Source organism: Coloeus monedula (genome assembly GCF_965178545.1).
Source record: "Coloeus monedula genome assembly, chromosome: 16".
Classification (NCBI taxonomy): Eukaryota; Metazoa; Chordata; class Aves; order Passeriformes; family Corvidae; genus Coloeus; species Coloeus monedula.
In genome coordinates, this window is record NC_138796.1 from 1,202,520 (window position 1) to 1,219,945 (window position 17,426).

At 44.2% G+C, this 17,426-nt stretch overlaps 1 protein-coding gene across 1 annotated transcript in view; it reads left to right on the top strand.

Annotated features, from left to right (window-relative positions):
- Positions 1–16,197, top strand: part of XYLT1 (xylosyltransferase 1) — a gene marked incomplete at both ends in the record, with an annotated part of 162,060 nt that extends 145,863 nt beyond the window's left edge. The window contains 3 exons of the mRNA XM_082292544.1: positions 2,567–2,762; positions 7,911–8,244; positions 15,875–16,197. Coding sequence (XP_082148670.1) covers positions 2,567–2,762; positions 7,911–8,244; positions 15,875–16,197 — 853 coding nt within the window. The remainder of the gene's footprint in view (positions 1–2,566; positions 2,763–7,910; positions 8,245–15,874) is intronic.
- Positions 16,198–17,426: the final 1,229 nt, after the last annotated feature.

A 17,426-nucleotide genomic window follows, 5' to 3' on the forward strand; every position in this document is an offset into this window, starting at 1 on the left:
GCCTGCAAACACATCTGAAGCTGTTTAGATTCAAAGTAGAGAGGATTCATCTTTTAAAGTCTTACCTTGCCATCTCTTAATTCCTTCCTCAGAACGTGTTTCTGGAGCCTGCCTTTTTTTTTATCCTAATAGAAAACACATAGAGCCTAAGTCAGCAAACACTGAAGATGCTCCATGTGCTTTGATGGATGGATGTTGCCCCTCTTGTGTTCTCGAGAGGGAACCAAATGTGCCTTGACCTTCCTAAATTAGTCATGGAAGTGCTCAGCAAAGTCCCATTTAGAAAGATGTGGCCATAAGTGCTCCAGATTCCTATTAGAGTTTTGTCAGTGAAGGTTACCGGTGCAAAGCAATAAAAGATCAATAACAATTAGATAGAAATAATCGCTAGTAGCATGCCTTCCTTATATGAAATAAAGGCAGACCTAAGGAAGTCCTGGGTCATTTGTCCTGCAGAGTGAAGCCAGCAAAGAGGATGGGGACTATGTATAACCAGTACCGAAATAATTTGACAATTACTTTTGTTCTCACTCCTTTTGCCAGTGTTCTGATGCTGATTTATATCAATTATCACTTTCATTTCTGAGGAACTTTCCATTGCACAGGAACTCAAGGTGCTTTTCAAGCTTGCTCAGATTATAGATAGGGGCACCGTGACTGCAGCTGTCTCCAGGATAAAACACAGCTCCTTTACAGCAGGCTGGAGCCTCATGAAACAGTGCAGGGAGGAATTGCAAACCGTGATACGGAGCGGAGGCTTCGTTTTCATACCTGCCTGAGTCCCCTCAAGACACTGTGAGTCAGCATCCAGTTCAGATCAGAGCAAGATGGATAATCCTCAGGTTTATGATTCACATCTCTTCTCTTTTGATACTGCGCTGTCCTTGTGGGTGTTTGCATCTATACCTTTCCTCTTTCCCTCTTGTGGTTTTACATGTCTCTAATGGAGTCATGGAAGGATGGATTTGGGCTGAGCACCTCGACAGTGTTTCCTTTGCTGTGAGGCTGAGAGCAGCACCAAGCTGGCTGATCCTGCAGTCACCACCCCAGCTCATGCTGCGAGGAAAGCCTCTCCCGCCTCGGATCCCCCTTGGAGTCAGTCCCATGCTGCCACCCGCAGTGGCCCAGGAGATGTTTGTAAGAGCAGCTGCCTTGCACACTTTGCTAACGAGGCCAGCTCACAGCCTCAGAAAGCTGTGCCCCCTGCAGACTGCTCGGGTACCAAAGGAGATTGAGAGTCAGCATCTTCCGTGGGAGCAGCATTAATGTGTGATTGAGATTTAATTCATTTCTTCCATCTCCAGGCATTTTTACTCTCTGCTGCCAAGAGGCAATTTACTCAGACTATTTCAAGGGTATTGTAAATATTTGCTGCTGCACACATATAAAACAGGAGGTCTTAGTACTCAGAACAGAAGTCAGATTGTTGCTGGCATTGGCTGCGTAGCTTTACAGTGTTTTTGCTCAGTGCATCAGTGCTGGCCCTGTTGGTACCCTGTCTTCTTATGCTGATTTCTCCAGCTCTGGCAACTTCCTTCTGCGTGTTGCTGACCTCGTGCAATGGAAAGTCCTCCTTGGTCAGCTCCTCTTAGCACTCATCCTTTAATTGTGGTAACAAGCCTGAGGAGTCAGACGTAGCTGCCTTACTGGGAAGCTGTGATGCTGGTTGGTTTAACTTGTTTTGCAGTTAATGTCAGTGCTGTAAAGTGGCAAAATACTTGATTTCTGAGCTATGAATGACACGTTTTTAATTATTTATGCATCCATATGTACCCAAACATCATTACAGATGTTTCTGAGACTATAGCAGACAATCAACCATACATTTTAATTATTTGAAGCTGTGACTGCAGTGTCTTTAAATCTGAACTGCAACTGAGCACTTCCAATCTGTTAATGACTGGTTTTGCCCAGTTGTTTGACCTTTTTTCAAGGTTTTTTTTTTTTAATAATGAGTAAAAAAAATCACAGCAAAAGCAATTTCAAGTCTTTAAAGATTGTGAAGTTTTCTTCCTAAGATAAGGAGACGTAAAATGGGGACGGGATCCTGGTGTCCTTTGCTGCAGTGCCACCCTGCAGAGCGCTGCCCTTGGGGAAGGGGTTTGGGAATGGAGGGGGCCCAGGGGTCAGTGCCTGCTCACACAGCATTCCCTGCAGACCCTGGCAGCTCTGGAGCACAGGACAATCCTGGGGTATCCTTTATCCTACAGTTTATCTGAGCAAACAGTGCTTCAGCCTAATCTGTGTGTGTCTCTGGGTGCCAGTTTCTACCAGGAGAGGTGGCCAGGGAGAGGAGCCCTCTGGCACACAGAGGGACCTCCTAAAGAGCTTAGAGCTGTGCATAGGAGATTAATGACCCGATATTCTTAGTAACATATTTTTACGTTTTGGGGTAATCGGAACAGCCTAAGAATATCTGATAATGAGTCATCAACACATTTGAAATCTCTTAACGTACAGTGGTGCATTTTCGAGTTGAAATGAATGCTTCTTAAGCCATTAGCTCCAAGTAAATGGAGATTTCATGTCTCTCTTGCGTAACTGATGAGCATGTGCTGTTTTATAGATACTACCCCATGGGCCATCCAGTTTCCATCCACCTTTACTTCCTTGCTGACCGTTTCCAAGGCTTCCTGATCAGGCACCACGCAACCAATCTGGCTGTCAGTAAACTGGAAACTTTGGAAACGTGGGTGATGCCCAAGAAAGTCTTCAAGATCGCAAGTCCACCGAGTGATTTTGGGAGGTTGCAGTTCTCAGAGGTGAGTGTTCGTAGCCACCCATGCTCAGTGTCATGAGCCTCTGGCATCACAAGAGTGAGCACTAAATCAAGCAGCCTCTGGAAACTGTATTTCCATGTAAATTTGAGGTGAGAGTGACTTTCTAGCATAGTGCACATCCTTGTCATAGAAGGACATACTGTTGCCAGTTCAGATCTCTGGTCAACCCTAATTTCTTACATTAATCTGAGTGTCCTCACTCCCTTCTGTTCTAAAAACAAATGGAAGGCTTTTGTTGTTGTCAAAGGGGCTTTTTAAGTTACTTAAAAGTAGCTTAAAAGTTTTGTCACTGTGATTGTTGTGAGTGCTGTGAAAGGCTCCTGGGGAAAATGCCTTTTTTCTGCAATTCCAGATGTAAATAGTGATGTGTTTAAATGTTTCTCTCAAGAGTATGCTGAAAAAAACCTCATGAGATTAGTGGTAGTCAGGTACTGATACCACATGTGAGCAGAATATCGATGTTGTAACACAAAAGAGAAAATTATCACAGCAGTGGCTGAGATTTCCCACAAATCCTGTTACTTTTCTAGAAATTTGTCCCTGTGTCTGTCACAGAGAATAAAAAGTCTACCCTAAAATATATCAGGAAAGTTGACCACTAATAGGACCTGACATCTGTGTTCTGTTTTAAAGATACAACTGTCTGAGCAGTTAATTTCATGATTTTTCTTGTTAAGCCGCAAATTTCAATTAAGGTATAAAATTGATTGAACAAATGTGTTCCAGTCATTATGGCTAAGTCCATAAATTACCATCTTCTTGGGCAATTAAGAAATGCCTAGGTGGGATTCAGTGTTTTGGTGTGCATGGCAAATCCATGACACTAATGTGCCATTAAAGAGATGGATGGAAAGTGTGTTTCATTTATCAACGTGTCGGATGGTAGGCCTGCCATTTCGTGCAGTGATAAATGTTCATACAAGCTCCAATTCTCGTGATTTGTAGGAGTATTTCTGCTGTTTATTTAGTACTTCTAAGGATCTCATCACTGATGAGCTTTTTTGCGCATAAGGCAACGTTTTCTTCTATTTGAAACTCAACAAAAAGAGTTTTGGTGGCTGCTTACTTGTTTTCATTCTATTTTCTCACCTGATCTCTTTAATTGTCCTCTCCTTTCATAGATAATTCGTATTTTAAAAGACCGACAGGTACAATGTGAATAATTTAATCTTATTTTAATTGTTTATTTTACTTTCTGCCTTCCCTTGGCCTGCAGGGATCTCTGCCTCTGGGCCAAATAATTCTCTGTGTTAACCTGCTATAAATCCAGCATTAACTTTTTCTGCTTCAGTGTGGCTGGAAAGCTCTGATCTGCTGCTGTGTATTAAAATGCCACTGCTTTGTCAAGGTCCAGCAAGTGGAAAACAAACTTAGCAGTTTAGCTAAGATGGAAGCATCAGTGTTCACAGAAAATAAGAGTTGTGCTTATTGGGACATAGAATTCCTTGTTCTTCAATGACTTTCACCCCATGATCTGGCAGGAATTTAGAACTGAATGGGGCTATTTTAGCTGGGAACTTTCTCCTCTGTCCCAGCTCACACCACTGGGGCCAGCAGGAAGAGCACAAATATGCTGCATTGAATGTGCTCCCGAGGGTATTTGTGACCCTGATGCACAACTGAGATTGTGGCAGAGATGGTGGGATCTCTCCAGCCCCTGCCCTCTGCTCCTCTCACACCTCACTTCCCAAGGAGCGGATTTCACCCCACACCCTGGAAAGACAAGTGGGAAGCCATCAGCCAGCTGGGCTGCCCCACAGCTGGGGCAGAGTCCATGACAGCATTGCGATGGCACACGGCTCCTGCAGGCTGAGTCAAATAAAATAAACTTACAGGAAATCCAAGAGAGATGATTTCCAAGCATGGAACTCCCACACCTCCTAAAATTGGCTGGTGCACAATGCACACACTGTGTGTCCTGCCAGTCTGGGTTCAGGCAGCTTCTCCATGGAGGGCAGGAGATTGATTTGCTGCACAGAACTAAAAGTCTCAGCTCACCGTCTATCAGTTGAACACTAAGTTCATTTTTGGTCTTGTTAAGACTTGTGATTCATCACAGAGAATAAAATAAACTAGGTGGCAGGCAATTAGTGTGCATTGTGTGAACCTAATGGTCCTGTTTGTGGTGAGCAATGAGACACGAACCCATAATCAGGGTATAATTTATCTTGGGAAAATTTTATCTTGGGTTCGAACAGACATAGAAACAGAAGTTTTGAGCCAATGAGAGATTTCCAGCTTTCCAAATGTTCCCTGGGCACAGTGCTTGCTCTTGAAGCCCAAAATAAAGGTAATTAAAATATTGATGTGGGAAATGTCAGTTTCTCTGCCACATCCCTTCATAATTTATCAGATATTCATTACTGCTTGATTCTATCCCATACTTTGTGTATTCTATTTGAAAGCAAAAGCCTACTCACAATGTTTTAAAGAGCTGTGAAAATTGTTATAGGGCTGCAGTATCTCTTGCCCTGTAAAATCAGACACTTGGTACTGGGAAGTCAGCTGTGTAAAGTTCGAGGGTTATAAACGTGTAACCAGTGCTTTAAGTAAAATTCCCTATAAAATACTGTGCTTCTAGGAGCAGCTGGTACTGGAAGCTGTGCAGCATGGGAAAGAATGTCCCCAGCTGGAAAGCAGACATAAAGGGCAGATCCCATGAGCGGTGTGCAGCTCCCTGCCTTTCCCTCCCCAAGGTGCCTGTGGAGCCCTGGGGTGAGCCCTGGCCCTGGGGCACACGGGGACCCAGGGGTGCCTTTGTGTTGCTGAGGGCCTGCTCTGCAGCCCTGTTGGTGCTGCTGTTCCCTGGCCCTGCACACCCTGAGCGTGGGGGGACAGGCTCTCATGGAGGCCACTGCCACCAGCCCCAGAAGTGTCCCCTCCTCTCTTCCCCTGCCCTTTGGCTGTAACTTTTGGTTTGCTCTAAGGGAACCCAATGCCACGCCTGCACAAAGCTTATATCAACCAGACAACAATTGTGTTGCAATTTTTCCGCCAAAGCAGCCTTAGCTCTTCTACAGAGCAGTCCAATAAGCCTTTGTGCTATGTGAACACGTCTCAACATCTTCTGTGCAGCCTGGTGTGGAGCAGTGTCACCTGGAGGTTGGAGCAAGGGGACTGTAACTTTCTGATTTCTTTTTTCAGGGATGAGAAACTAAAGAGAGGGGAAATAGTTGAATGTCAGGAGTCAATGTTTAATTTCTGAGGATGAAGTAAATCTTCTGCAATGAGTTCTTCAGTAAGAAATATTGAATGTGGTAGAAAGAGCTTCCTTACAGACTTTTCTTTGCCCAGGAGGGTGTAGATTTGTTTCATGTGTTGTGACTATTATTTTCAGGTCCCTTGAGCACCAGTAAGTGTGATATGGCCACAGCTCAGTGAAGGTTGGCAGAGTAGATAGTAAGGTCTGGTCCGGAAATTTTCTTTCTCAGCTTATTTTCATACACATTCAGTGAGTCTTGTCACGAGAGCACGCACTGACAGCTCCTCGAGGCAGTCGATGCTTGGGTCTGATATCTGGGCTATGCTGTCTGGTTTGATTAGCTGGTGTGCTGGGTGAAATACCTCTGAAATACCAGCAATGCTGTGCTGATTGCAGAGTAGTGGAAGGCTCATTTTGTCTCATATTCTGCAGTGTCATAGTCCAGTAGGAGGAACTCGTGTGGTTACAGATGGATTTAGGATGGTAAGGTTTTCTTATACTGACCTTGTAGCTTTTTGCTTGCAGTCCTCCTTCAATTTGTCTGCCAACCACAGGGATTTATTTAGAAGGGACTGGAGACTGGACAGTTTCCAGTACAGGTAATAGGCGTCAGGTAATCACTATGTTTTGGGGATTTGGGGAGGATTTAGGCATTATATTGGAATCACTTATTCTCATGAAGTGAAACAAAATTAGAAGAAAAATCTCTGAAGCAAATGATCTACAAATATTTCTTATACTTTCAGGAAAGCAGGTTCTGACCATGCCCTTGTGAGGTGAAGCTTAGGGACAAGGACAGCTCAGTGTGGGGAAAATCTGCAATATGCACATACACTTTAAAAGTGGGGATCCTGCCTGTGTGTGCATGGGTCTCCAGAGGTCACCCACAGAGGCTTTCTGTACAGGGAACAAATCAACTCTGTGGTCATCTGCAATGTCTGGAGATCAGGGCAAAAGAAGACCAGAAGGACTTTGAGGGGTTTCATACCAGAAAGCAGAAGTGCAGCCATCAGTCCTGTGGTCACAGGAAAGTGGATTGAAAGGTTCAACAGTCCTCAGCCTCATAAACACATGCTGGCTTTAGTGCTGGGATACTTCCCATTGGCCTAAGAAAGCCAGTTACTCCATTTCCATGCTGTCTGGTCAGAGATGCTGTTTTCGGTAGTGCACAAGTGTTAGTGGCAACAGCTTGGAAGTTTGTGTCATCCCCCAGGTTATGGGTGAAATTCATGTAAAGAGCACTGGAATATGAAAGCTGCTAGGAAAAAAGAAAGATCCATTAAATATTTACACTAGATTGTGAATCAGCTGGTTTAATGTTAGTGAATAAATAAAAAACAACGTCACTATTATGACAATAAGAAAAGAGTTTACAAGAAATAAATTCCCACATGAGGCAGGAAGGGAGTGCAAGGAGACAGCATCTCATGGGTGGATTGTAGTAAAGGACCTGACGTGACTTGTTCTGAAGTCAGCAGCCAAAGCATCTTCCCTGGCCTCAGCAGCAGCTGGTCAGGTCTCTACTGCAGGGTCCTTCTCTCAAATGTGTAATACATTTTCATGACCCAGGAGATGATGAGTCCCATTTTTTTCCTGTGCATAGGCTATGTCCAGCCACTAGGCTTGGTCCCTTGTTGACTGCTTCTGTGAAGAGAGAGCTGCTCTAGCCTGTTGTGTCTCTCTTAAGATAAAGAATACCTTTTTATCAATCAAAAATGGACTGAAAAAGCAAGCCTTGCATTCTAGGTTGCCTCACAATTTGTGTGCACATTATGATCATAGATCATGTTGCTGCCAGCTTTTATATGTATGTATAATTCATGTGATTAGAGAAATATGATTTGAGTCTCTTGAGAGCCCATATTTGCTATAAGGGTCTCAGATGCTTACAGAGATGATGCTACCAGCACTGTGTTCTTTAATTTCAGATTGGCACCGAGTGGGATGCCAAGGAAAGGCTTTTCCGGAATTTCGGAGGACTCCTTGGGCCAACAGATGAGCCAGTTGGGATGCAGAAATGGGGGAAAGGCCCCAATGTCACCGTGACTGTCATTTGGGTGGATCCCATTAATGTAATTGCAGCAACATATGATATCCTTATTGAATCCAGTGCCGAGTTTACTCACTACAAACCACCTCTGAATTTGCCCCTGCGACCTGGTGTATGGACCATAAAAATTCTGCACCACTGGGTACAAGTAGCTGAAACCAAATTCCTTGTTACTCCTCTCACCTTTTCAAATCAGCAGCCTATCAAACAAGGTAAGTTCTATTATTTGCTACAGGAATGAAACAGTTACTGTGTCTGTATTCACTGTAAATGCTGCTGATAAAAGTAAGTAGCGCTGTATTGGAAAAGGATTAAAGAAAGGGATTTTATAGATATAAGTCAGAAGAAACTTTTGCACTAAGACAAGTGGAAGTGTCTGCATTTATTCTGTAAAACACAGCCACTTCAAACAAAAGACTATTTGTATCTTTAAATTATGCACAGTTCAGAATCCAGAGAGCTTCAGACTCTCAATGACCTAACAGCTATCATAAAAGCCATCATTTAGAAGTGGAAAGAAAAATTGACCTTTCAGTGCTGCTTTTCATTCATGTTTCCTCTTAGAGACTTACATGTGTTTAAACTGTTTTCTTGACAAAGCCTGTGTGTTTAACAATAAAAGCATTAATATGCTGGATTAGACAAAATTACCCTAGGCCAGAGCTCACCTGACATATTGTCAGGTCCAGGCATTCACTCCTGCCTGATACCTGCCAAAACCTGCTCAGTACTTGCCAAGCAGCTGTGTTAGAGAAATATCTACAAATACAGCCCTGGGACCAGACCCACACTGACAGTTTTTAGAAAGAAACCATTTTCTTCCTTGCCACAGCAGCCCTGAGCCATCCAAATACAGAGGCCATTCTGGGGCTGCCAGGCTCTGCAGGCTCCCATGTTTGCATGGCACAGGCATCATCCAAATGCTTGGGTCTGCAGACAGTGCCCAGAATACTGTGCTGGGAGAAAAGGGAGCATTTTTCAGCCACACCTGGTTTTTTATTCTGCAAGATCAAAACAAGCTTGTTGCTCTGAGTATCTTTACCATTCTTCTTAAAGTGCTCAAGTGCTTCCATCTGCCCAGTATTAATATTCATAACTTTAGACATCTTAAATTTGCTAGATACATGAACGATCCTATTAAGTTTTCAAAAGTCCTTCTTCCTGACAAGGCAGCAAATAAACTGAGTCAGGCATTTACCTTCCAGCATAACGTGCTGCTTCTGTAATGCAAACACCAGCAGACAACTGCTGAGAGCTAATGCAGCCCTTACCTCGCTCAACAGGAGTTTGATTCCCACATTTCCAGCAGAAGAGTGAACTTACTGATTTCTGCTGCTAACATTTGGTGGCATCGTTTCTTAAGCAGAAACTAAACCTCCTCCAACCCACTGCTGTTATTTGCTAATAGGCAATGATGAATTGTGAACAGACACCATGTGTAGAAGGAATTCATTTTCAAAGTTTGAGGCAGCCTGCTTCTGAATGTAGCTGCTACCAACTTGCCTGCTGGAAATCAATGAATTCCATGTTCTTTGGTAATTTAACATTTAAGGCATAAATTGCACAAGAAACGTGGCATGTAGCCAGCAGCCTTGCTGCTTTTCCCTACAATGTGAGAGCCCCACGGACAGGTAAACATGTCTCAGACTTCAAAAATAAGCCCACCCTTCATGGTGTAGAGGCAGTGCTCCCTTTGGTCCAAACTCTGCATCTGGAATAATTCCACTGAAATTGTGTGGTTACCCTGTGTTGCCCCTTGATACGCTGGGCTCACCGTTCTTGCTAAAAAGCCTGTTCATTTATGTGGTAACTAGAATCTGCTACCAGAAGGAAATACAAAGCTTGGGAACAATATTGTCTAGGAAAAAAGTCTCAGGAGTGATTTGGTGTACTGATGATGTGATGTGTAATCTCTAGATGACTGAGGCATGGAGGTAGAGAAGAAAGTTAATTACAGGGGCAGGTAGTGACACTCCACTGTAGTTAGAATTGTATTTACAATGCAAATTCCTGTTGTTTGTTTTTGGAAGGCTTTCTGTCTCAGTGACACTGTTGTGCTCTGTGCAGGCAGTCGTCATTTAGCTTTGATTTCCAGCTTTTGTCAGTTTGTCACCACTTTATTCTTTAAATACATTTTTCTCTGCCAAATAAAGGCACTTTGAGAGTATGACAGAAGAATTAGAACTTCTAAAAGAGCGATTTCTGGTACTGTAAACAATGCAAAAACTGCCAAAAATCTTCTAAAATGGAGGAATCGTATTATTTAATTGTCTTAACATTGAAAATAAAGCATCCATCAGACTTAGCCAGGAGTTGTCAGTAGAAGAGGGGAATATGTTTTATTAGTGATTTCTTTCAAATTTTTTTTTTCTGACCATCCTCCCCCACCACCAGCCCCCGCCCTGCCCTCCCCTGCCCTGATGAAAAAACAACTCTTGCAGAAAGATTGCCCTGGACTGATACATTTCCTAGCACTTTGCATGTCATTTCCTCTATAATGATTCAGCCCCCTCTGTCTCATCCACTCCAGATGAAGAAAGTGGAGTCCACAAAGTTTCAGACATAAAAATCTCTCCATGATCTTGTGTGCAGTTTGCTTTTGCCGTTCTAAAAAGCGTTTGCACAGAACTGGCAGCAGCCACTAACATCTTGTATCCTGAGAACATGGGCATGACAACAACCCTGGATTTCCTAAATCATTGCTTCTCTACACATCGCTTCAGCCCAGAGCACAACACAGGAAGGTTTCCCAGCATCGTGAAGGGAGCCACTGGCTCTTCTTTTGAAAAATCAAAGTAAAACACGTTCATTCCTGTATCATGACTCTCAGAATTCATAATTGCATTCAAAATAAAAAAATAATCATGGGACAGCTGCCAGCAAAGATGTTCTGTTTAGCAGTTTATAAAAACAGCATATGCCACTAGTTTATTAATTTTTCTATTTCCATTTATTTATTAATTTTGGCCTAAATTCTGTGCTTGCAAGTAGAATCATAAAGGGAATCAAGAGTGAGTGTTTTCTTTGATGCTGTGTCCAGATGTTTGCAACTGATAGAATGTAAATTGTTTTAAAAATACGGATTCACTGACCTTTTCAAAACCTGAATCTGTAAGAGATCAGATCTTACATGGAATTACTGAGTATGCTGTTTGGGGTATTTCCACTTTAAATACGGCTCCCTAAGCTATTTCAGTGGAGAATCTATAATCTAATGTTACTTATTCCTTCCTGCTCCTTTTCCCCCTCCAGTCATCCAAATCTGTGTCTATTTTCCCTATTTTGACTTGTGCCACTGATCAGCTCTGCCTTCAGCAGATACTCTGGCTCAGGGGTGCCTCCAAGTATTTGCCTGGTTGGAGAAAGTAAAAAAGAAAAGAAAAGGAAATTAGATGAATTTGTTAAATAAATCCTTTGGAGAAATCAGGTTCACTCTCTCCATCAGAGTCTGCTTCCCTCTACCTCCTGCACAGACAGATTCCTGTTTATTCTTCTAAACAACAGTTTTGAGGTTCTCACCATATGGTCGAGTGTGTGAAAGCCAAGTACTCCATGCTTGTTGTAAGGACACAGGAGGGCTGCCAAGGACCAGCAGGGTGCTCTAGGAATAACTGTGCCGAGAAAAAGAGGGAATGGAACGTGGAGAAGACAAAACAGGGAGTAGGCCTGTGTAAGATCACTGGCAGTGGTGACACACGGGAGTGGGGGGCTCTTGCAGGCAGCTTTAGGCAACCGGGATTTGAGTACTTGGACACTCAAGAACAGATGTCCAGCTCCCCTGTGAAGGGACTGCAGAGGCAGAACCAAACAACAGGTATCATTCAGAGCACTTAGCCAGCAGCTCACAGACTATAATCCAAGCTACCCAGCAGACTTCAAGTCCTAAGAAAACAGCAAATTCAGTAGATGTTGTGTCTGCATCCGCATCATCCCACTTTCCCCCCTTCCCTGCTCTTTAAAGGCCAAGTATGGTCGATTCACAGGGTCACAGTGAGGGGAAGAGAAAAAGCCAAATCAATTTCATTTTCAAATTTGAGTTTATATTCACAGCAAAGTTTCCCCAGCGCTCTCCCAGCTGGAGTGCCGATAATGAGTTGTCATCCATTTTATGGATAGTACCTGTTCCATTAAAGCCAAATAGGTTATTGTGAGCCAGTAGCAGGTTCACTTCTGGGGCAGAAAAAGCCCCAAAACCTCAAGATGATAGTAAACCCTCGATTGTAAATAAATGAATACATAAAAAGCCCTTCCTCATTTGAGCAAGGAGGGCAGTGAAAAAGAGCAACCTCCTTTTTTGCTTTAAGGGAGACCTTTCCCACGCTGTTCCCGGCTTGATGGCATGTCCTGGACATGGGGCTGCTGATCTTTGCTGCTCCCATGGAGCCTGAAATACCAGTGCCTGGTCCCTGTGCCCCCAAACTGCAGCCACCCCTTTCAAGGATGACAGCATTAGCAGACATGGGCGATGCACTCAGGCATCTCAACGGCCTTTTAACCTAATCCATATTTATAGATCATCTCAATTAGCAGATACTGGGAAACCTTTGTTTTGCCCTTGGTTGTTTGCAGTGGCTCAATCAATTCTAATTGCATCTATACAGATTATAAAGTGGGTGGCAACTTGTGTCAGAACTGCTGTGATTTCTTTAAATTAACCAGAGGTAACATGACATGCTCTTGATAAATGCAGTAATAGCAGCAGGCAGGCGCATGACTGCAGAAGAGCAGACATGCCCTGGAATCATCATTCCGAGAAAAACCCTGAAGACAGGGATTTGCTTTGAAATTTAGTTCAGATCCAGCTGACAAGGAGTCGATTAGCTCCACAATGAGCAAATGAAGCACTGTCTTGTTTGCTGCAAGAGAAAACAAACAAAATGTCAATAAAAAATTACCTCTTTGCCAGAGGGTTTCAACACAATTCAAGTAAAGAAATAAAGCTGTATGTTCTGTGTTGCTTTAAAAAACCCACAGGTCTAACGCCTTAATATGTACCAAGGTAACCACATTTTTCATTCCTTAGCGCACTCTGTCTAAACTAATTTGCTTTTTCTGCAAAATGATGAACATACCCACACAAAAATGCTGAAATCCCAGCCTGTGTGGCTGCCTATAGGTTGTGTGTTTAATCCAAAGAAGTTAGACCAAGAAAAGTCAATTGAGAATGTGTCCTCACATGTGAGTGAAGAGCAAATAAAATGTGAGTGAAGAGCAAATACAAATAGAGGTCAAAAATAACCAAGTTTTTTAGAGTTTTATTTCAAGTCAGTGGAATATATTCTGCATTGATACACGTCCTCCTGAAGTCACAGGGATGGCAAAAAAAGTCTGGCTTAATGTCTGCAATTCAGCTAATTTTGAATTGTTTTTTCTAACCATACGGATTTAAATGTCTAAGCATTTAGAGGCAAGCCTTACATTCTTCATTGTTTCTTCATGAGCTCTTCCTCTTGACACTTGACTGAAGTGTCAGTGCTTCAAGAGCACGCCCAGTAGTTCCAGCCTCCTTTTTACAGCATTTTTGGGTCTTGGGAGCCTCACTGTCTCTCTTCTGTACCAGCTCAGTACGTTATGGAGCATGGTTCCCTGTCATTTTTCCTTTAATGCAAAGAGGAACAGCCCATCTGCCATTGCTCGGATGAGCAGCATCCTCTCTACTTTCTCCTATGAACTGTTCAACAAAGACTTGGAGGCTCCAGTAGAGGGTTCTGAGTCCAGTCCCCAGCATCTCCTGTGGATGAGTATGTGTGACTCTGCAGTCAGGTTGCTGTTACCCAGCTTTTTCCTTCTAGGACGTGCTGAGACCTAACTTGGGGTGCTGTTCTGCTGTGGGGCAGACAGTCCCCACCAGCGCCAGGTCAGGGGTCTCCCTGTATCTTGACTGCAGCAGCACCTTTCACTGGGGGCAGTGGTAGCCCTTAACACAACCTCTGCTGCTTTGCCAAGCACTGAGTCCTGCAGTTTCTGCAGGTTTCATTCTTTCCAGTCCTGATAAGCCCCCAAGTCCTGAGGCCTGGGACAAGCGCGAGGCTGAGCCAGGGAGAACAGCAAGTTCTGTTTCACTCTGTTTCTTGTCTGAATAAAGATCTCTCTTGTTCCGTGCACCAAACACATGCGTGGCAGGCTTTGATGCAACAAGCTCGCTGAATTGCCTGTTTCAATCAGATGATCCTGCTAGTAATGCCAACTCTTATTTATTTGGGGATTTTTACTCAGAATGTTCCTATTTAATTAATATGTTGACAAACAGTCTTCCATATTTAATTGCTTCCAAAGGAGGAAATTTAATCATGTGTACTTGTTCTGTTTCTTAAACTGCAGAGCTCTGGCAGAGCACATTCCTGACAAGTGCACAGATTGAACTCGTTTTGACTACAGGTTATTGTGGATATCTACCATTTAAAATAAAAAGAGGGGTTTAGATAAATGCAGGAACAGTGAAATGATGTATAATGGTGATGGGCATGTGCTGAACCACTTTAACTGGGGATTCGAAGTGACAGACTTGCAGTGTTTGACGTTAAAGACTTTGCTGCAAATGTAATAGCAAAGCTCCAATTAAACGTCCCTTTTTCCCTCTAAATACACGGATTTATTTCCAGCACCTGAGATACTGTCCTCTGCATGGAAGAAAGGACTCAGTGTCAGGCTGCAGCGCGAGCAGCAAGGACATGTGGAAGGAATTGTAGCCATGAATGTGTAATTCCTGGCCTCTGACGCTCGCGGGGCGCAGTGGCTTTCCTCGCCTGCAGCACCCTGAATGGGCCCATTTTCTGTTCTAGACAGTGTGTCTGTTGGCAGAGCTAAACACATCCTCCGTGCCAGAGCGAGGATGCTGGGGAAGGCAGCTGAGAGCGAAAAGAAATGGTTGGAAATTTGCTCCCGACAGGCACTCGGTGAACATTTTTGGAGGGTCCCTTTGTGATTTTATAAGGAGCGCCTTGGTGCACTCAGACTCTCAGAAGTCAGCCGACCTTTGACAGGGGCAGCCTGACCCACAGTGCCCAGTTTAGGTCTCTGAAAGCATTGTCACAGCCCAATACTGATTTTTACTGCAATATTGCAAATTTGGGGTATTGTACTGTATTTTGCTGAGATAGAAGGGTTGCTGTATGAAAAGCAACCACAATGCAACGTGTCATTAGGGAATGGTTTTGATCTACTGTTCAGCACAGGAGCTTGAAGTGTAACTGTCATGAGAGAATACTTTCCTAGTGAGACTGGAGCACTTCCAGGAATCATGTTGGGGCTACACCTGCTTGTGAATCTGGTCTGTCCAAAACCATGGTGTTGTCCTTTTAGTGCTACAAATGGCACCACCTGGGTTTTGCAGGCAGATAGAGCTAACAAATGTTGTGGCTTTTCCACAGCAGGGCAAGGTTCATCTGTTTAGGGTAAAAAAACCCATAACAAAACAGGCTGAGGTCTTGGCTCTTTCTCCTAGACAAATCAATGATAGCATTTGGATGTCTGACAGGGGTTGGCAGACTTCTCACACCAGGTGTCCTTGAACTTTTTCTTGTTTCGAGGTGCAGCCAGTCCTGGATGTCCTGCAGCTCTGGAGATGCCAGTTGTACATGTTGAAAATAAGGGTGACTCTGTTTTCAGGGTCAGAGCTTTGCCTCCTAAGGCAGCACTTGCAGGGTGAGAATCACAGCGAACAGAATCTGTAGTGCTGAGCACGAGGAGTGCCAAAGCTGAGCCCAGCTCCTGGGATGCAGTGTGTGGGAAATGGGCTACAGCTCACCCCTAAACCTTGGTCTTTTCGTTTACTGTAGCTTTAGATCCTTAGTGGTGGCTATTTTAATGCACTAACTTTGGCGTTTGCTTCTGCCTTTGCAGAGGAAGCCATCAAGCTGCACAGCGGGCCTCCGAAGAACGCGTACATGGAGCAGAGCTTCCAGGGCCTGAACCCCGTGCTGAACATCCCCGTCAGCGCCGCCCGCCTGGACCAGGCCAAGCGCAACGCGGGGCTCGTGGGCGCCCGCCTGGAGGCCTGGGTGGACTCTCTGGTCAGCAGCGTCTGGTCAGCCGTGGACATCTGCAGCGTGGGTCCCACAGCCTGCCCCGTGCTGCAGGGCTGTGCCCAGACAGCCTGGAGCTCGCTGAGCCCCGACCCCAAATCCGAGCTGGGCCCCGTCAAACCCGACGGCCGCCTGAGGTAGCGTCCGGTGCGCTCTGTCCCGGCATAGGTTTTTAAAAGGGAATTGAACCTTGCTTCTCTGTGAATCTCGCACCAGGTTTCAGAAACCTAAGGGAAAGTTACATTTTTTTGTTACTTACTGCAATAGAATTCATTTAAAAAAACAAAAACAAAACCAAACGAAAGTTCTGAAGTTCTGACAAGGCCTTTGGCACTGCCCTCTCCATCAGCTCTGTTGGGAGCAGCTTGCTTCATCCCACAGCCTGTGCTGTCCAGTGGGCACCCAGCCATTCCATGTGCCACTGCACCCACCATCCTGTGGGCTTGGAAACAGTAGCACCAAGCCATGGAGAGGGCAGTGAAGGAGCAGCTGCTAAATGGGGTTTTTTTAAAATAAATTTGTCTGTACCTCTGCTGTTTCATAGGCTTTCGTTATTTTGCTATCATGAATAAATCACAGCAAAATTCCCTTCTGCTTACGCGTCCTGGGGAGGTTGGTTCCTGCAGGCTGGAGCCTGTATGGCCACATGACCTCAGAGAATGCGAAGTAATTATGGTACAACCTCACTCGGATTTTTAATAACACAAAGTAATTCTGGACACAGCTGATGTCTGTTATCCTAGTTAGAGAAAATGAGCAAAAGCAAAAACTTTCAGATCACTTTCAGAGGTTTTTTCAGACTAATTTAATGATAAACTCTAAATGAAACCAGTGTTTTGCTATAATAGTCTTTTATGTCTTATGCAGTCGGGTTCAGGGTCAGAGTACTAAGAGTATTTATTAAAGAGCAAAGAAGTATTTTGAATTTCAGCCCTTTCAAATGTGCAGGTATTTTTGGAAGCCACCAGTACCTGAGTGTTTTCACAGACTGCCAGTAGAGCAGGTGTGTGTGTGTAGGCTGGGGTGGGTTGTGATGTGTCTGCTCACACCCTTTGCTGATTTTGCTCATGAGCTGAGCTGAGTTTTTTCTCAGGCAGTGGAGCTGTAAACCAGTAAAATAGTAAATTTGGGACCTAAATCTGCAACAACAGGTTTCTTCCCTAATTTGAGTAGTGGCTAGTAAGTCGTAACACTAATTCCCTCCCTTGGTCTCAGATCTCCATCTCTTCCTAAAGTTGGATCCTTCCAGGCTTTGCCAGGGCATCTGGAAGGCTGTGCAGGATGTGGGTCTCTGCCCAAAGCCAGGGGAAGGAGAACAATGCCGTGTTTCTCTGTGCTTTTACTTTATTCTGTCAACAGTCTATCCTTGC